Below are 20640 nucleotides of genomic sequence, written 5' to 3'. Positions count from 1 at the left end.
GGGTAATTGAGCCAACTGCATGAGCGCTGTTTGTTTTTTGGAGCTGTGTTGGCACAGTTGTGGGGGAGGGGGGAGGACAGGAATCCTGGTGGTTGATGTAAATTCTGTGATTCTTTGCCAGGGCCTGAGCCTTGAACAGCAATGGTGGCTGCAGAACAGCGTATGGCCACAGGGCTTGACTGGTGGGAGATGACGCATAAGTTGGACTGAGGTGTGTTCGCAGAGCTGGGACTGGGAGATACCCAAGAGCAGGGAGTGAGGCAGGATGTAGATCAGGATCGAGGTGCTTTTGCAGAGCTGTGTAACTCTCTGGACTTGCAAGAGTCCAGAGCTCCAGCCCTCCCCCCCCCCGTGTCACCTGTCACAGACAATCAGTGAGCCGCAGTTACCTGTGAGGGCAACCACCAGGTGCAGCCACGATAGTTATAATAACGTTCCCCTAAATTGCCAGTAGAGTGGCCTGCCAGCAACCGCTTTCCAGGCCTGGCTTCCATTGCCACCCACTTGGGCCATGGCAACCACCCGTTCCCACGGGTGGGAGAAGTGCTGGCCCTGGGCTTCCAAGCAATGGCAACGAGGGGCACAGGGATAAACTCGCTGCCTTCGTTCTTTCAATCCCACCCCAGGAGCTCGTGCCCAGTTCTAGGCGTGGAGCCTGCAGCATTCTGGGATAGCTCGGTGCTTGTCACAGCTGCCACGAACCCTGAGCTAATCCGGATGCAGCCGCAGCAGCCACATGGACAATGATGTCGCCACAGCCAGGGCAACGGCCTCACAGCCCCAGCACAGCCCCAGCACTAAGTCACTCAGCCAGGTGCCTCCTTCACGCACAGGAAGTTCCTACTCCTCACCCCCTCTGCTCTTTCCACATGTGCCTATTTCTAGTTTGCCTGTGTCGCTGTGTCTTTCTGATTGTCAGCTTTTCAGGGGAGGGGCCATCTTCTATTGTACAAGTGTCCAACAGGACAGAGTCCCAACTGGAGCCTTTAGGCCCAACTGGGAGGCAAATTGATAATAGTCAGAGCAGGGACACCTACAGTTAAGGATGCCGAAAGGTTTCTATTCTAACCCTGGATTTCAGTTGCTCAGAATTTTCCAACATTTTTGCTTATTGAGCTATTGCTTATCTGTGCAAAGGTGAATTTTTGGGGAAAGATTAAGCCAAAATTAAGTTTTGATGAGGAGAAATGTGAAGAAACACACTTTTCCCAGGAGCAAACAAAAATTCAGTGCAAGGTTTCCTTTAAAACCTCTGCAGCCAAAACACTTGGGGATAAACTGCTGAAATTTACAAGGGAACAGTTTTAACAGGGGAGAAATGTCTGTGAGGACTGGGTTGGATTCAGCTGGATTTAGTGACCTGTGACATTCACAGTGCAGCCATGCACCCCGGTTTTTACTGCCAGCATTTATAAACCAATATTTAGTGTGTGTATGGCCAACGTGACTGTGCTCCCTAAGCTCCTGGCTCACTCTGTGCCGCGGTCTCAGCTGTGCACTGAATGAGGCGCTCTAACAGGGTCAGGGCATGTCATGGGCGATGCTCTGGAACTACTCCATATGAGGCCAGTCAGGACCCTGGGGGAGCCTCCCCTCTCTGAGCATGTTGTCACCAGGGCAAGAAGCTTCCACAGATTCGACCTTCCTGGGTCTGACCTCAGAGCATTCAGCATCCCCTTCCTCACCGTGCACTTCCTGCAGCGAGTCTGCCTGGGCAGGGCTCCTGGGGAAGCCAAAGGGCCCTGCACCCCAGCTCTGCTCTCAGCCAGCCATTAAAACGGAAGGTTTATTAGTCGACAGGAACACAGCGTAGAACAGAACTTGTTAGCGCAGAAAACAGTGACTTTCAGCCAAGTCCATCTTGGGGAGTCCTGGGCCAGACGCCCTGGACTCCCCTTCTTCCAGCCCCCCCCCAAGCAGACTGACAGCTTCCAGCAGCCTGACCTCAGACTCCCTCATTGCTTCTCCTCCTTGTCTTTGTCTCGCTTCCCAGGCAAAGTGTCACCTGGTCGTCACCTGGTTGCACCCCCTCCTGGGTTTAAGGTTATGAAGGGGACCGGCCATAACATATGTACAGGCAGCTGGAGCAGCCTCACCTGCCCCAGAGGATCTCATTCAAAGTCACACACCCCTTTTCCCACCACCGTGGTATTGGTGCAGCACACAGGGAAAAGGAGGCACACACAGTATTCATGCAAAACAGTAAAACTCACATAGGCTTAACAGTAAGGCTCACATAGAATCATAGAAGATTAGGCTTGGAAGAGACCTCAGGAGGTATCTAATCCAACCCCCTGCTCAAAGCAGGACCAATCCCCAACTAAATCATCCCAGCCAGGGCTTTGTCAAGCTGGGCCTTAAAAACCTCTAAGGAAGGAGATTCCACCACCTCCCTAGTTAACGCATTCCAGTGTTTCACCACCCCCCTAATGAAATAGTGTTTCCTAATATCCAACCTAGACCTCCCCCACTGCAACTTGAGACCATTGCTTCTTGTTCTGTCATCTGCCACCACTGAGACCAGCTGAGCTCCATCCTCTTTGGAACCCCCCTTCAGGTAGTTGAAGTCTGCTATCAAATCCCCCCTCACTCTTCTCTTCTGCAGATTAAATAACCCCAGTTCCCTCAGCCTCTCCTCGTAAGTCATGTGCTCCAGCCCCCTAATCATTTTCATTGCCCTCCGTTGGACTCTCTCCAATTTGTCCTCATCCCTTCTGTAGTAGGGGGACCAAAACTGGACACAGTACTCCAGTGCCAAATAGAGGGGAATAATCACTTCCCTCAATCTGCTGGCAGTGCTCTTATTAATACAGCCCAATATGCCGTTGGCCTTCTTGGCAACAAGGGCACACAGCTGACTCATATCCAGATTCTCATCCACTGTAATCCTCAGGTTGTTTTCTGCAGAACTGCTGTTTAATCAGTTGGTTCCCAGCCTGTAGCAGTGCATGGGATTCTTCCTTCCTAAGTGCAGGACTCTGCACTTGTCCTTGTTGAACCTCATTGGATTTCTTTTGGCCCAATCCTCCAATTTGCCTAGGTCACTCTGGACCCTATCCCTACTCTCCAGTGCATCTACCTCTCCCCAGCTTAACGTCATCTGTGAACTTGCTGAGGGTGCAATTCATCCCATCATCCAGAAAATTAATAAAGGTGTTGAACAAAACCAGTTCCAGGGCCGGAGTGAAAAAAATCAAGGAACCAGCCTCTTATCAGAATAGTAAGTTTTAGAAAGGAATAAATAAGTTTATGTTTATTTTCTTTTGTTACTTGTCTTTGTGTAATTAGGGGAGTAATCAAATTTGGGTATTCTTGTGTGTACTAAGGTTTTTGCCCAGGGGAACATCCTGTGTTTCAAATCTATTGTCTGTGAGATCAGCTTGTATGCTGTCTCTCAGAGGTTTTTTTCTTTTACCTTTCTTTTCTTTAATTAAAAGCCTTCTTTTTAAGAACCTGATTGATGTTTTCCCTGTTTTTGAGATCCAAGGGAATTGGATCTGGACTCACCAGGGATTGGTGGGGGGAACAAGGGAGGGGGAAGGAGTAATTCTTCCTTGTTTTTGAGATCCAAGGGAATTGAATCTGGACTCACCAGGGACTTGGTGGAGGAGTCTCTCAAGGGTACCCAGGGAGGGGAAGGTTTTCGGGGGGAAGACAGAGTTTTCCAGATAACTCAGAAATCTGGATGGTGGCAGCGAGACCAGATCTAAGCTGGTAGTTAAGCTTAGAGGTATTCATGCAGGTCCCCACATCTGTACCCTAAAGTTCAGAGTGGGGGTGAGACCTATGACAAGTGTCCTGCCGCTGAACCCAGGTATCATTCACCGTGCCTCTTACACAATGCACCCTAGAACTTGCAATTGTTTTATATGATCTTTTATTGCATTCTTGGAGTAAAAGTACTGAACTGCTACACCTGAAGGAGCTGCATTGTTAGAAACCTCAAGGGGTGCAATTAATGAATACATTAATCCATGCAAAATATAACATTTAAGCCAAGCTATAGAAAAAGAAGAATTCAGCTGTGGACAGATGTAGCTATACAATGTTCAAGAGCCCCATTAAAAGAGGGGCAGTGTGGCTACTTCTTCAGGGGAGACCTGGGTTCTGCTGCTGGACCCGGGGGGTGACCTTAGGTGAGCCACTTCCCCTCTCTTTCTCAGTTACCCCATCTATAGAATGGGGATAATGATACTAACCTGCTTTGTAAAGAGCTTTGAGAGCTACTGATGGGAAGTACTAGACAAGAGGTAGGTGTTTATTATCATTTAAAGGGTCAGGTTGAACAAGACACATTCAGGGCTCATTTATTCCAATTGCCCACAGTTGAGAGCTCTTCATGATCGGGGCCAAAATGCGTCTTATCAAATGTGATTATTTAGTCAATAAAATATTTGCTCTGTCCCATTAGGGCTCTTTCTATAGACACCCCACTCCTGTGCCAGAGCCCTGCTCCTTTCCCACCTTGACTTGTTTTGGTCTGATGAAATGTTCTGGACCTAGCAAAAGTCTGTCTGTCACCCTGCCAGTCTTTCACAGGTAAGAATGACTCTACTGTCACATTAAAGAAACAAAGTGCATAGAAAGGGCGACTTAATGAGAGCACCAAGGAAAATGACAGACTATTGTAGTGTTCCAGGCTGCCAGTAGAGGCAGCTCATTCAGTTCCACGAATGGGGTGGGTGGGATAAGACACACGTCCATAACCTCAAAGCTGCCAAATCCCCAAGTACACACCTGCCCATGTCCCACTGGGCCCTCTGCTCGCCAGGAGGAACCCTCCAGGTTGTACTATTGGGTTATCCGGGAGAGGGGGCGGGCGGAAGCCCGCCCCATGCTAACGGATCCCCCCCCCAGCCCAAGGGGAGGATCTACAGGGCCACGGAAACCCACTAAGTGCGGGGGACAACTAATAAAAGAACAGGGACAGGAGTGAGGTCAAAGGGTCATAAGGAGGGAGCCTGATGGGGACACCGAGCAGAGAACCCCGGACAGCGCCCACTGCTCCTCGAAGGCGTCAAGGGAGCCAGCGGACGCCGCCCAGAGGAACTCTGCCCGGAGACGTGAGCGGACGAGGGACCGGAAACAAGCCCCACAGTCGCAGGAGTCTCCGTCGGCCAACCTCCTCTCCCTGGTCGCGTGGATGGCTTTTTTTGCCAGGGCGAGGAGGAGGTTGACCAGGAGGTCCCGCGACTTTGTGGGGCCACGGATAGGGAGTGCATGGAGAAGGAGGTGAGGGGAAAAGTGCAGCCAGAAACGTAACAGAATGTCGGTGAGGAGCCGGTATAGGGGCTGCAACCTGGCGCACTCTAGGTAAGCATGCGCCAGGGTCTCCCTCACGCCGCAGAAGGGGCAGGTGTCCGGGACAGGGGTGAACCGCGCCAAGTACACGCCCGTGCTCACGGCCCCGTGAAGGAGCCGCCAGCTGATATCCCCGGCGGGCCTTGGGACCAGGGTGGAGTACAGGCTGGCCCACCGGGGCTCCTCACCCTCCACAGGTGGCAAGAGGTCCCGCCACTTGGTGTCGGGGCGGGACACGAGGGCGAGGAAGTGGACGGTATGGAGCACGAGCGCGTAGAGTTGTTTCCTTGGCGCGGTTTGGAAATGGACCGGCTGCAGATCGTGCAGCCGGCTGGCGGAGAAGGGGCGGGGGGGCCGGTCGGGTCCACGGGGCAGGGGCCCGATGAAGAGGTCCGGAGGGCTCGGGGTGGAGGGTGGGCGGGGCGTGCCCTCGCGCAGGACCCGGTCGAGGTAAGCCCGAGCAGCGGGCGGCAAAGCGGCCTTCACCTCCTGTAGTACGAGCCGGGGAGTACAAGGTCTGGAGAGCCCCATCCGCCGAGCGAGCGTCAGGGGATCCAGCCAGTCTCCCCGGTCGTAGTCCAGGAGGTCTCCGACCCTGGTGGCTTCTGCCAGGACCAACCTCTGGCGCACCGCGGGGGACTCCGCCACCTGCACACGGAGCTGAGGGTTGTGTAGCAGGGGCTCCGCGAGGAGGTCTGCCCCCTCGGTGGCCGCCACGGACCTGGTCGCAGAGAACAGCTTCCAGGTCCGGAGGAGGTCCTGGTAGAAGACCGGCAGCCCGGAGAGGTCTCGCGGAAGGCCCCTCGGGTCGAGATAAAGGAGCTGCCGGTCGTATCGGAGCCCTCGGAAGCGGCGCAGGAAGGCGTGCGCCAGGGCTCTCCATGCCGGACTACCCGCACCATAAAGGAGCCTCTGCAGTGCCTGGAGGCGGAAGACGTGGACCTGAGTGCGGAGGCACTTCAGGCCCTGCCCTCCCTCCTCCAGGGGCAGGTGGAGTACCCCTGCAGGGACCCAGTGCAGTCCTGGCCAAAAGAACTCCAGCACCACCCTCCGGAGGTCGGTCAGGAACACCGGGGCCGGGACCAGGGTGTTGAGCCGGTACCAGAGCATGGACAGGACCAGTTGATTGAGCACCAGTGCCCTCCCTCGGAGGGAAAGGCACCGGAGGAGTCCTGTCCATTTCCGGAGCCGCTCCGCCACCCTGCCCTGCAAACCGTGCCAGTTCTCCGGCGGAGAGGGATGCGTGGCAGAAAGGTAAACGCCGAGATAGAGCAGCGGACCCACGCTCCACCGGATGGCCTGAAGCGCGGGTGGGAGGGAGCTCGCCTGCCACCCGTCCCCTACCACCAAGCCAGAGCTCTTGACCCAGTTGACCCGGGCGGAGGAGGCCGCCGAGTACACGGCCTGGCAGGCCTCCACCCGCGCCAAGTCGCCCGGGTCCTGGACCACGAGGAGCACATCGTCGGCGTACGCCGACAGGACCAGCCGCAGCTCCGGCTCCCGAAGCACCAACCCCGTCAACCTCCTGCGGAGGAGACAGAGGAAGGGCTCGATCGCCAGGGCGTACAGCTGGCCCGAGAGGGGGCACCCCTGCCGCACTCCCCGCCCGAAGCCGACCGGCTCGGTCAGGGTCCAGTTGAGCCTGACCAGACACTCTGCGGAGGCGTACAGCACCTGGAGAAAACCCACAAACTGGGACCCGAAGCCTAACGCCTGCAGAGTGCCCAGGAGATACCCGTGGTCCACCCTGTCGAACGCCTTCTCCTGATCCAGGGACAGGAGGGCGAACGACAGACCATCCCTGCACCCAAGCTCCAAGAGATCCCGGACCAGATACAGGTTATCGAAGATGGTACGGCCCGGGACGGTGTAGGTCTGGTCTGGGTGGATCACGTCCTCCAGCACGGACCCTAGCCGAATCGAAATGGCCTTCGCGACAATTTTATAGTCCGTACTGAGGAGCGAGATGGGACGCCAATTCCGTAAATCGCGGAGGTCCCCCCTCTTCGGCAATAAAGCGAGCACGGCTCGCCTGCACGAGAGAGGGAGGACCCCGCTCCGCAAGGACTCGGCCCAGACGGTGACTAGGTCCGGGCCGAGGACGTCCCAGAACACGCGGTAGAACTCCACGGTCAGCCCGTCCATGCCCGGGGATTTATTGGTGGGCATGCGACGGAGGGCTTCCGAGAACTCGGCCAGAGTGAGAGGCAGCTCTAGCCGGTCCCGGTCGCCCGCGCTGACCGTCGGGAGTCCGTCCCAGAGCACTTTGCAAGCGGCAGGATCGGTCGGATCCGGGGAGAAAAGGCGCGCGTAGAAGGTCCGGGCCCTCTCGCACATCTCCGCCGGATCCGTGAGGGGGGAGCCGTCCTCCGCCAGGAGGCAGGTGACGTGCTTCTTGGCCCCCCTCCGTTTCTCCAGGGCGTAGAAGAAGCGGGAGCCGCGATCCATCTCCCGAAGGAGGCGGATGCGGGATCGAACAAAGGCGCCCCGGGCCCGATGGTCTTCGAGGACCCGGAGCTCCTCCCGCTTCTCCCGGCACGCTCCGCAAAGGGATGGATCCTCGGGGATGGCGGCCAGACGCCTCTCCAGCTCTAAGACCTCCCGCTCCAACTGCCCTATCGCCGCATCCCTCCGTCGGCTGGCGCCCCGGGTGTAGTCACGGCAGAAGAGCCGGGCGCGCACCTTCCCCACGTCCCACCACCGCCGCGCCGAGGGAAAGGCGTGCCGCTGCCCTCGCCAGGCCAGCCAGAACTCCCGGAAGGACGCCACGAAGCCCCCATCCTCCAGCAAGCTGTTGTTGAAGTGCCAATAGGCCGGCCCCGGCCTCTCCGCGCAGAGAGAGGCCGTCACAGTGACGAGGTGGTGGTCCGAAAAAGGGGCCGGCCGGATGCTGGAGGACTGGGCCCGTGAGAGATGGAACCGGGACAGATAGATGCGGTCCAACCGGGAGTGGCACGACCGATGGGCTTCCACCCGGACATAGGTGTACGTGGAGGCGTCGTCCGGGTGGTGGTCGCGCCAGACGTCCACCAGGGAGTGATGGGCGACGATCTCCCTGAGGACGTCCGCGGCGGCCGGGCTCTGCTCGGTTCCCGACCGGTCCCGCTCCTCGAGGACGGTGTTAAAGTCCCCGCCCAGGACCAGGCACTCGCGAGGATCCAGGGAGCCGAGGAAGGCGGACGCCTGCCGATAGAACTGCAGCCGCTCCGGGGCAAATGCCGGGGCATAGATGTTGATGAGGTTGACCACAAGCCCCGCCATGCGGACCCGGAGGTGCAGCAGGCGGCCCGGCACAGCCTCGGCGACCCCCAGCACCTCTGGCCGTAGGTCGGGGGAGAACAGGGTAGCCACTCCAGCCTGATGGGTGGTGAGATGGCTGAAGTAGACCCCGTCCCCCCACTCCAGCCGCCAGTTAGCTTCGGCGGCCGGATCCGTGTGGGTCTCCTGCAGGAAAACCACGGAGTACCCCCCCTCCCGAAGGAAGGAGAGCACCTGGCTCCTGCGGAAACCCACCCTACAGCTCCGGGTGTTTAGTGTGGCAAAGGTGATGACTGCCATGAGGAGGGCTGGGGGGGATCTACGTCAGCAGGGGCGCTCACGGCTCCCGTTGGGCCGCGCAGCAAACTGTGGCCCACCCCGAAGGCGAGCAGGGAGTCACGGAAGCCGCGCGCCCGGTGGTAAGCCGCGACATTCCGCTTCCCGGTCCCCTTGCCCTCCCCTATGAGGGCCCGCGTGGCCAGGAGGAGCTGGTGGAAATCCCCCCAGCGCTGGAGAGCAAGCACGACCTTGTTGCGGGAGCCCCGGACGTCCTCCAGGAACTCCTGCAACTCCTCTCTCAGCACATGGGGGGGTGGGGCCTCTGGCGCAGCCCCGTGGTCGACTGGGACGGGCAAGCAAGGGGTGGACCCCGGCTCAGTGGGGGGCGGCGGAGGGAAGATTGCAGCCCCTAGTGGGTCGGGACTGTGAAATTCAAAGGCCGCTCCCTGGGAGTCATCCTCTGGGAAAGGGAAGGAGACAGCCCCAGGGGCGGCAATAATATCATGGGAGGTGGAGGGGGCAGGGTTGGGGTCAGGAGCAGGGGTGGGGGGAGGGAGAGAGACGGGACCCTGGGCCTCAGGAGCTGAGCCATTAGTAAGAGGCTCCTCGCGGCCAGGTAGGGGAGTTGGAGGGGAAGGGAGGGGGTCCCCAACGACACCGGGCTCAGGCTCAACGGCAGGCAGAGCAGCCTCGGCACGGGGAGATGTGGAACCCTCAGGGGGGCCTCCACCCGGGAAGGAACTCGATTGCTCCGCACCACCGAGGGACACCCCCGGTAGCCCATCACCCTGCCACGAGGCACCGGCCGGCGCCTCAACAGGCTCGGCGGCCAGCAGCGGGGTGCTATCCGCAGCCGGGCAGGTCAAGGAGTCCAGGGGACCCGCGGAGGCGGGAGCGGACGTAGCAGGAGGGATGGTGGAGCAAGGGGAAGGGGGAGCTGGGGTGAGGTCGGCTAAGTCGAGGCCCGTTGGCAGAGGGTCGTCTTCCCCCGGGGTGACCGGGGTCAGACCCAGGGCCTCGATCTCCGCGAAGATGGAGGGGAGCTCACCTCCCACCACCCCGGGGTCCTCCCCACACGCACCCGAGGCGACGCTCGCCTCGGGTATTGCGGGGGGCGCTGGTGGCAAGGGGACAGGAGGGGCTGCATCGGAGGCCTCCGCAGGAAGGGACTGCGGAGGAGGGATGGTGGTACCCTCCGGCGCTGCCACGTCTGCCCTAGCCGTCATCGGCGGATGGGTTGTCCCCGTGGGCATGGCGGAAGGCCCGGTGCCTGCGGCCCCCCGTCTGGTCTTACAGGGGGCTTCCGCCTCAGGTGGCACGGGCGGAGCCCGAGCCTTCCGCTTACCCCGCTTACCCTCCACCCGGGTCCAGCCCTCCATGGCATCGCCTGCGGGCTGGTCAACAGGGATCGGGTCGGGGGGTAGGGAAGACAGTTTGGGGGCTGGGAGAGGCACTGGTGGAACAACAGGAGGGAGGGAGGAGTCCCCCTGGGGAGAGCCCCCTCCCATGCCCGGCAGTACCCCTGCCGCACCCTCCTCCACAGGCCCCGCCAGAGTGCAGGCAGCGGAGGCGGGGCTCTCCCGCTCATCTGGGCGCTCCGGAGAATGCACCCCTGAGGCCCGAGCGGGAGCAGTGACGGACCGAGGGGGAGGAGGGGCGGCTCTGGGTACCGGGCGGTCAGGGGCACCGGCGATGGCGGGGCCGGCACCCTGCCGGGGCTCGGGGGTCCCGAGAACTCCTCCGAGCCGGGCCAAGGGGCAGTCCCTCCGGACGTGCCCCGTCGCCCGGCAGAGGAAGCACCGGGCCTCCCCCGTCGAATAGTGCACCCGGTAATGGGCCCCCTGGTAGGGGACCAGGAAAGACCCCTCAAGCGCCTCTCCGCCACGCGCCGCCGGCGGCAGTTGAATCTGCACCTGCCGGCGGAACGAGAGAACGTGACGGAGGGCGGGGTCTTTGCAGCCCAAGGGGAGAGGGCTCACAATGGAAATGGGCTTCCCCAGGGTCGAGAGGGCGGGTAACAGGGCGGCATTGGGCAGGAAGGGAGGGACGGAGGTCAGGACGACACGGACCCCCAGGTCCTCCAGCGGCTCCAGGGGGACGAACACGCCCCCCACCGCCAGGCCCTTCTCCACCGCCTCCTGTGCGGCGGCCTCCGAGGCAAGGAAGAAGACCACCTTGCCGTACATTTTGGAGGCCGCCACGATGGCCGTGGGCCCCACCACCCTCGCCAACGCCCGCACGTAGGTCTCCACGTGGGGCGAGGCGGGCACCAGGAGGCAACGGACGCCGTGCTTCCGGGTCAAGGTGGGGAAGGGGCCCCGGCCGCTGTAGATGGTAGCGGAGGCGGCGGTCGGGGGAGATGACGTAGCGGCGGGCGGGGGGGCCGCCGCCACCTGGGCGTACGCTCTGGGGGCCGAGGAAGGGACACCCGCAGAGCTGGTGGAGGGAACAGCGGGGAGGGACGCCGCGGCCGGTGGCGGGGCCGCGGCAGCGGGGGCAGGCTCCGCCATGGAGGGCTTCGTCTTCCTAGCGGGGCCCTTTCCCTTCTTTTTGCCCTGGCCCTTTCCGCCGGCTGGGGGGGCTCCCCCAGAGGCGGAAGGGGCGAGGGACGTGGCAGCAGCAGAGGGCACCCCGTCGGTCGCCGCTGCCGGCGCCTCAGCGGGAGCGGTGGCAGGTGGTCCGGCAGCGGCGGGTGAGGTCGAGACCGGGAGGCGTTGGGGGGGAGCAGGCGAGGGAGGGGGGACAGACGTCGTCCCGGGAATCCCACCCGCCGCGCCTCCCGCCATGCTGAATGGGGAGGGAGGGCAAACACCAGAGAAAGGCGGTGGGGGGGGGGAAAGAACAGGTCACCTACTCCTCCCTGCTAGGCTGTGGGCAGGGAGGATGGTGCCAACAATAGAGAGGGGGGGGCAGATACGGGGACTATCGAGGACTTCGGGGGGGGTTAGTCACCGACAGAGGATTGGAATCCGGCTCCTCTAGCTGCACTAGGGGAGGGGAGGGGAAACAAGAGCGATGGGGGTGCAGTGCAAGAGGGGCAACGTAAACAGGGGAGAGGCACAAGCGCACTGATGGGGCTATGGGTGCACGAGGGGAGGGGCTAATCAGGGGGAGGGGCCACGGACGGAGGGGAGCAACCAGGCTAGGAGTGGGGCAGAGGGACCAAGGGGCTGGCTTCAGGGCCGGGGCAGGACAAACAAAGCTGCAAAGGGAGATGGGCGGGGCAGGAAAACAAACTGAAGCTGAGCTGGGCTGGGCGGGGGCGGGGGAGGGGGGCCACAAGGGGCAAACGGGGCAGGCAACAAGGGGCAAAGCTAGGGGGCCTGTTGCAGAGGGGCAGGGGGGAGTCCGGGGAAGGGGGGGGTGCGTGCACCCACAAGCGCTTGTGCAAAGTCAATGGCTGGCTGGCTGCTGCTGGAGGCCCAAACGGTGGCAATAGGGCGCGGCAGGCCAGGCAAGCAGCTGAGTCCCAGAGGCAGGAACCGAGGCAGATGGTAAGGGGCCTGCAGGGGTGGTGGAGGGGGCAGCGGTGGTGGTGGGGGTTGGGGGGGGACACAGATGGACCAGGGGGCAGGCTCCACGCCACACCCCCGTGTCCCCACAAACACAGTCTAAACCCCCACCACTAGAGCACAGTCAAAAAGTTACTCAGTCTTTGGGAGCCCCCTCCACAGCGGTCTTTGGTGTTCTATGCGCTCCCCAGCAGCCGGTGGTCTTTTCAGTCCTCTTCTCCCTCCTCCTCCAGGCTCCAGCAGCTCCCCAGGACAAACACAGCTCCAGCAGCAGCAGCAGCCTCTCCTCCTCCAGCAGCCCTGGTGGCCAGGCAGGAAGGACCCCCCCAGGTGGTAGCTGTAGTGGTGGGGTCCTGGCTTCTCCCTCCAGAGGTGGGGGAGTGGGGGCTGGCCAGCAAGGCCCCCCCCACCCCTCACTCACCCACTCAGCAGCAGTTGCAGCAGCAGCAGTCCTGGGAAGAAGCACTCCAGCCAGCAGCAGCAGCCCAGGAAGGGAAAAAGGAGCTCCAGCTAGCAAGGCAGCCAGAGAAGGGGGGGCCCTCCAGCCAGCAGGGCAGCCCAAGCAGGCAGAGCGCTCCCTGTAGCAGGGTAGACCCTGCTCCTGCTGAGAGGGGTTTAAAAAGTGGCCTGGCAGGGCTTGAGAGCTGCTGCTTTAGGCTGGGCTGATTAGGGAAGTGGCTGCAGCTGGGGGCCATGCCCCAAACTGAGGAACAGGCCTTATAAGAAGGCAGGGAAGCCAGGAGCCAGACAGTCTCTCTCTGTTGCTAGAGGGAGATGGGCCTGGCTGCTTAGGAGCTTGAGACTAGATACCTGAGTGCAGCAGGGCTGGGGAAGGCTGAGGAGCCGGGGAGCTCCAGCCTAGAGAGCCCCAGGCTGCGGCCTAGCAGTGGGCCAATAGGTACTGGGGATTGCAGGGGGCAACCTAGGGGTAGGCCAAGTCAGCAGGTCCAAACCCAACTTTGCCTGTGATGAGTAGGCTGATACTGCAGTCTGCTGCAGAGTGTGGGGCTAGACAATGACTGGCAGTAGCCAAATACTGAGGCAAGGTAGGGATAGAGGGTGGGGGTTCCCTGAGAGAGAAAGGGAGACAGAGAGAAAGGGGTTGCTGCTAGGGGGCAGTGCCCCATGTAGAAGGGCACCGGGTCCAGGGAGGGACATGGGGGCCTACGAACAGGTGGATCACCAGCCTGCAGAGGGTGCTCCAGGGCTGGACTGAGCTAAATTCGGAGAGCAACCAGCAGGAGGCGCCGCAGGGGTGAGTCGACCCGTTTACACAGGTCAAGGGTGCCGCTTTCTCCCCTGGACAATCTGCCTGCCCCATCAATGATGGCTTGTACTTTTAAATCCAAACACTTGGACTATTGTGAGTGTCTGCAGCAGCAGAAACCCAGGAAACACAGGGGTTCAGAAGGGCCTTTGCCTTTCTGATTCAAAATCATCCATCAGATTGTTTGGCTTAAGGCTTTGGACGGCTCCTGTTCTTACTGATACCTTCACAAAGCCCGTGACTCTTGCTGGCCTCACTCTAGAGCAGGGTAGGTTTCAAGCAGTTAGAACATGCTGCGGAGGCCACAGTAATGGGCACGGTCTAGGAAATGCACAGTGCCGCCCTGCGTGCGGGGAAATCTGCTGCAGACCATTCACTACTAGAATTAAGCTTGTCGAGGCTGAGGTCTGTAGTCGCTCCTCGGTCAGTTCCTAGTCCTCTAAGTCAGACTACTTGTGTGGCATCTGCTAGTATTGTTTTGACAGCTGCACATCAACGCCAGCCTTAGCATTTGAGTAGGCCTGCACAACAATTTTTGCTAGCCCCAGTTATAAGGAACTGTTTACCATGCTCACACTGCTATGCACAGGGCTAGCTGAGGACGTGAGCGAGGGTTAGCTGGTTACACCCAAAACATATCTGTTCCTGCACAACTCTGCCTCTTCCTACTTATCTGATCTTGGTTTTTATCATGTTTCCACCCTCAGGCCCTCTGCTCTACCCATGCTGCCAGCCTCTGCCTCTGGTTAGCTGGTTCCCACACGCATCTTCGTGCTTTCTTTTGAATCACCCCTTTGTCTAGAGTGCCCTCTCAGAACTGATCTGTGCAGATACAGGGGAATATGGAGTGCAAGTAGAGAGGGATTTTGCCTCTAAACACAGCACAGGTGGCACCACTGATGGAAGCCTGTGTCCAGTTCTGGGCACACACTTTTAAAAGGACTTTGCAAACTTGGAAAGGGCTCAGAAAAAAGCTATGAGGCTGATTTGTGGGCCAGAAAACCTGCCTTCTAGTAAGAACGAAAAAGATCTATTTATCTTATAGAGAGAAGGTTAAGAGGCAACTTGATTCATAGATGTGAAGGTCAGAAGTGACCATTATGACAATATGGTCTGACCTCCTGTGTATCACTCCAAAGGATTGAGACTCCACCACACCCCTTGGTAAGTTGTTCCAGTGTTAATTATCCTCATGGGCCATTCCAGTCCAGCCTTTGGATCATGTTATACCTTTGTCTGCCCAGCAGAGGAGCTGGCTCTGCCATAGGCAGCTGCTGGCAGAAGCTGGAGCTGCCCTGGGGCCAGGATAGCCTGGAGTCCTACCCTCTATAGCCACATGAACTAGGGGCCCCTGGCTGTGATTTTGCACCCCCCAGCCCTGGGAATCCCTGGTGATCTTTAGCGACAAGCATCCCAGCCTAGCCTCAGAGTTGCTGTGGTTACATTTCCAACGGTGTCTGCACAAGGAGTAGGGCTAGAAACCCAGTGTTGTTCAAGAGAGAAGCAGAGATTCTCCTTTCCATTTCCCCGAGGGCCAGCTGTCATTAATGTCCCGTGAGGCCGCAGCTGGGGAGTGTCATGTCATGGGGCTGTGACCATCTCCCTAGCTCCCTGCAGGCACCAGGCAGACAGGAGACTCCCAGCCTGCACCAGCGTTACACGAATGCCCATTCCATGGTGCTCTGAGTACACAAGGGGACTCAATCCCCTGCCCCTGACTATGCCGCAGAAGCACAGACCTCCCTTTCCATGTGTGATGGTGTATCCCATAAGGCTTCATGGGAATATACTTATGAATGTATATATAATATAACTGGAATATGTTTTAGGCTACATATGCCTTGTAACATCTACGTAAAGGTTACGATCTACTGAATCCATTCCTCCTATTTGTAGGCAGGTGTCATTTTTGTACTTGAAGTTAGAAATATTGGCTGTGTACGTGCTTGATTTCTAAGTAGCCTTTGTAAAGCATTTGGTCGGCTTCTTGACAAAGCAATGTGCAAATTAAGTGATCAATCAAGAAGCACTTAAGGGACAATGGATCTTGGGAGGCTCCAATCCACATAAGAAGTCTACCTGAGGACGTTCAAGGTAGCAGGTAAGCCCTGGCTGCCGCCTATAAAAACTGATTTCAGAGTAGCAGCCGTGTTAGGCTGTATCCGCAAAAAGAACAGGAGTACTTGTGGCACCTTAGAGACTAACAAATTTATTTGAGCATAAGCTCAACGAAAGCCCATGAAAGCTTATGCTCAAATAAATTTGTTAGTCTCTAAGGTGCCACAAGTACTCCTGTTCCTTTTTTTGTAAAAACTGAGTCTTGCATGGACATGTGACTTGCCCATGTGACTCCAAAACTCCATCTTGGAGCTGGACTTTGCATAGGAGGGAGGAGGGGGTCTCTACCCACAAGAGAAAGTCTACTTAAACCCCTGGGAGACCCCTCCATTTGGTCTTCAGCTGCTAAAGAGAGAGCCTCTCCACCCCCAAGGATACCTGAAAGAAACTGGAACAATGGACAGTAACTACAGGGGGTGTGAGTAATTGCTGGACCCAGACTAGCAGGAGACTAGTCTGTAAAAGGAAGCTTACTGGGTGAGGTTTTTATCTGTATTCCGTTTTCTTTGACATAGACTTGCATGTTCTATTTTATTTGGCTTGGTAATTCACTTTGTTCTGTCTGCTGTTACTTGGAACCACTTAAATCCTACTTTCTGTATTTAATAAAATCACTGTTTACTTATTAATTAACTCTGAGTATGTATTGGTACCTGAAAGGGGGAGGGGGGAACAGCTGTGCAGATCTCTCTATCAGCGTTATAGAGGGTGAACAATTGATGAGTTTACCCTGTATATGCTTTATACAGGGTAAAATGGATTTATTTGGGGTTTGGACCCCACTGGGAGTTGGGCATCTGAGTGTTAAAGACAGGAACACTTCTGTAAGCTGCTTTCAGCTAAGTCTGCAGCTTTGGGGCACGTGCTTCAGACCCTGGGTCTGTGTCGGAGCAGACGGGCATGTCTGGCTCAGCAAGACAGGGTGCTGGAGTCAGGGTGCCAGGGTGCTGGCAGGGAAAGCAGGGGAAAAGTCGTCTTGGCACATCAGTTGGCAGTTCCCAAGGGGGCTTCTGTGATCTAACCCGTCACACCAGACATCCCAGGGCCAGGGATCCACTTCCCAGCAGGGAAGGCAAAGGAGAGCACAGAGACCTGGGCAACAAGTCGAGAAAGAAATTGTGAAAGCAGCTAGTTGCCAAAGCAGCATTTCCTGCACGGCCTGTGTCATGCTGCTCCCTGGGGTTGGGGGGCAGTGAGGCAGGGGGCTCCCAAGAGGAGACAGCCCTAAGCCCTAGTAGCAGCAACAGCAGGATTCACCTCCCAACTCCCCCCTTGCTCGGCATCCCAGTCTCTGGAGAGTGCAAACGGCCCAGGGAGAGGGCTCATGTAGAGAAGCAGGAGGGCTCTAAGGAGGGAAATGGGGTGAAAACAAGTGGAAGAAAAGGCAGAGTGACTATCACAAACACCACTGCAAGAGTGGTTCTGCTCTGGTGAAGAGTATGGGTCAATGGCCCCGCCTGGGCTGGGCTGCACACAGCTTGTGCAGTGCGAGAGCTGTTAATTTACCCTGTAACATTACAGAAATTGTCCAGCTTCTCTAAGCATCTCTGTGCCGATGTCACTGCAGCCTCGCTGGGGGTTTGCTACATTGATTTCGAAACAGATCTAGTTAATGTGGTACAGAAGCTGTGTGTAGACAAGCCCCTACTCAGCTGGTCTGCTCCCCATGCACCTGTCTTTAGTGACTCAAACAAACATTACCACTCTTTACGTCTACTAGGCTGGAGCAAGAAGCGGGAGCGAAGGAGTGACCAGCCGCCCCATTGCTTCTTGTGCATCATCAATGGAACCGTGTCCCAACCTGTCGTCAGTGTCACCTGTGCAGACTCGTGCACAGCAGCTGGGTTGGCGAGATGTCACTGAACGGGCCTCGTGTCATGCAGAGAGCCTGTGTTACCTGGTGCAATGTGCAGAAAGAAAAGAACTCCGCTGGACTCAGCAGTCCAAGCCAGGTTTGCAAGGCTGCTGCAATGAAGTTTCCCTTTCAGACCACCAGATAACGGTCTGAGAACCTGCTGCTGGAGTTTGTGAGCAGAAAGAGCAGACAACTGGAGTTCTGCTCAGAAAGGAGCATTAGCCCCGGACCTGTGTGTACCCACATTGGCATTCACAAGGCGCTACGGCTAACAACGCAGGAGAAAACATCTTTTTACTTGTAACCTGAGCACATTTCACAGGGAAACAGCGACACAAGAAACACAGGACTCTGGGATGCCTGGCCTCCAGAATCACCATGCAATGCAGGCCTGAGCATGGATGGCAAGATGTCCTGGGCAGTGCAGTATCCTCCAAAGAAAATGGTGGCACAGATCCTAGGATGATACCCGACAAGGCAACATCCTCCAGTGCCTCCAGCCAGGGGATGAGCATGGTGGGCTGGCTGGTCTCCCCCATCTTTAAGCCCTGTGACTTCATGCACGCTGAGTATCCCTAACATGGTATAATGCCACAAAGAGTGGATTTCTCCTCCACATCACTCGACTATGGGATCCCCTTCCAATGGCCAGTTCATGCACCCTGCAACTTTCTGCACCCCCCCCCCGCCCTGAGGTGCCCCCTGTGGCAGCTTCCCTCAGCCTGGGGAGCCGTGTGGCAGCTCCCCACCCCAGCTCACCTCTGCTCCGCCTCCTCCCCGAGCACACCGTCATCACTCCACTTCTCCCGCCTCCCAGGCTTGCGGCGCCAAACACCTGTTTGGTGCCGCAAGCCTGGGAGGGAGAGAAGCAGAGCGGGGTGGCGTGCTCAGGGGAGGAGGCAGAGCAGGGGTGAGTTGGGGCGGGGAGCGGTTCCCGTGTGGGCCGGGCCCCCCCTTACTTGCTGCAGACAGCCCTCCCCGCGCCGCCCTGCCCCAGCTCCCTCCGCCTAAATGCCCATGACGACCGGGGCGGCCGAAGATCCGGCCGCCGCGGTCGCCGCCGAAGGACCCAAAATGCCGCCCCCCAAATGCTAGCGCCCTAGGCGACCGCCTCGGTCACTTAATGGGTTGCACTGACCCTGTCCAGCCTCCAGACTCGGGTGGTCCCTGTGATTGTTGTGGAGCTTCCCAGGATGAAGACATCAAACCAGTTACATTCAGCTGGAGCTCGACTACATTTTGCAATTAAAAACAAACGACCATGGGAGGATGGGGAAAGCAGCCAGAGACAATACTTGTACACGTAGAGCTGGTAAAGGCACAGATAACACAGAGATGAGTTGTGTAAACCCCAGAGAGAGACAAAGATTAGTGGGGGCTCCAGGCCAACCACCGGCTGCAAACACCGCATGAGAAGCCAAAGGCATTAAATGCTAAGCCTGGGGCTGTTCAAAGGGGCGCGGTGCCCAACTTCCAATCAGCATCAGTGGCTCTGGGTTGCTCTGAGAATCCCACTGTACAATCAGTGGGGAGGAGGCAGGAGCCGCTGCTGGCACCCACCTGCACACTCCGGAGCTGCTGCTGTCCAGTTCCCCGACGCCAAGCACTGCACCGTGTCCAGCCCTTGCAGTTCAAACCCCTCCTGGCACTGGAACTTGCATGTGGAGTTGTAGCTAAATTCCCCCAGGGGATGACTGCAGTCAGGCCCGGGGTGAAGGTTTTTGCACCTCACAACTAAAAGGAAATACAGCAGCATGAGCAGCTGGGAGGATTTCAAGCACACCTGCCTGTGGCTCCCCCTAGCGGCCAGGTCTCAGGCTCTCTGGAGCACAGCCTGCCCCAGCCCCTCGGCTTGAGAGCCGCAGCATCCACACTGCTACGTGCAAAGCTCGGGCTTGAGCCCCCTGGCCCAGACCTGGCTAGCTGGGCCTGCACCCGGCTGCAGTGGAGACGTGCCATGACGGCCCTGATGGGGCTGAGCTCGGCAAGGCAGGAAGAAGAGCACGTGCTTTGTCTGGGGAGCAGAGCGAGCTGAGCAGCCTGTCTGAGAAGCTGCGTCTGGCAGTCGGGCACAAGCCGATGCCCCGCCCAGCTGAGAGACTTTCCGGGCCTGGCAGCTGCTGCAGACTCAGCCCAGCAGGAGGCTCTGTCCCCAGCTGAGGCCTGGGCACCCTGCTCAGCCCTAAGGGAGCGGCGACTGTCTGAGCTGCTTGGGCAGCTCCAGCTGACAGGGGATGGGGGGCAGCCTTACCCCTAAGGGAGGCAAACCGCCTGGGCTGGGCTGGGGCGGGCGTGCTAGAGCCGCAGGGCGGGCGGGCGCTTGGGAGGCTACACCCCCAGCCCACTCTGCCTCCTTGGCCAGGGAGCCACGGCAAAGGCCCCTCCTCCGGCTGGGCTGGCCCCCCTCTTTGGTGAATCGAGGAGCAGCACTGAGGGTGCCCAGGCCGTCGCCCCAGAGGACGTCTCTGGGGAGACCCTCCAGAAAGTAAATGCAGTGACTGTAGCAGGCCCTGCGGCGGGGCTCCCCCCAGTGTCCCTGTTCGACTGCCCTCACCGTGTTCACACTCCGGCCCGTAGAAACCAGGGTAGCAATCACAGGTGTAGTTCCCGATGGTCTCCACGCACTCGCCGCGCTGGCTGCAGGAGGAACGCTGGCAAGACGCTGCAGAGATACAGCTGGGTTAGGATCCACCCTAACACCTCCTTAGAGCCCAGTCAGAACCCGCCCCACTGCCTGGACCCTGCACTCCATCCCTGCTGCATTTCTTCACTGCGGGATTCTTTCACAGCCTGGGGGAAAGTCCTGGGGGAAAACCTGCTCTCAAAGGCCTTGGCTCAGGCCCTGCAAGAGCACTTGGGGGCGGGGGGCTAGATACCAGCCAGGGCACCCAAGCTTTGCCCAGCCAGGTGGCATTGGCACCTTGCCGGAAGCTTGGAGGCAGTGGCTGCTTTGCACAGATTGTCACACGGCTCTTGCACCCAGAGGCGCTGCCCGTGGACAGCGCTGAGCTGGACGGGTTGGCTGCCCTCTGGATTGAGATGGAGCGTTG

General features: G+C 58.6%; 1 protein-coding gene across 1 annotated transcript in view; it reads right to left on the bottom strand.

Moving 5' to 3' along the window:
- LOC123349511 (L-selectin-like) overlaps nt 1–20640 on the bottom strand; it is a 103529-nt gene that overhangs the window by 32263 nt on the left and 50626 nt on the right. Inside the window, exons 10-11 of the mRNA XM_044987667.1 lie at nt 20145–20252; nt 19151–19324 (exon numbers count right to left, since the gene is read on the bottom strand). Of these exons, the coding sequence (XP_044843602.1) occupies nt 19151–19324; nt 20145–20252 (282 nt within the window). The remainder of the gene's footprint in view (nt 1–19150; nt 19325–20144; nt 20253–20640) is intronic.

The sequence above is a fragment of the Mauremys mutica genome, chromosome 14, assembly GCF_020497125.1.
Source record: "Mauremys mutica isolate MM-2020 ecotype Southern chromosome 14, ASM2049712v1, whole genome shotgun sequence".
Classification (NCBI taxonomy): domain Eukaryota; kingdom Metazoa; phylum Chordata; order Testudines; family Geoemydidae; genus Mauremys; species Mauremys mutica.
Note: the sequence above shows the minus strand (reverse complement) of the source record. Positions and strands in the feature narration are given on the sequence as shown.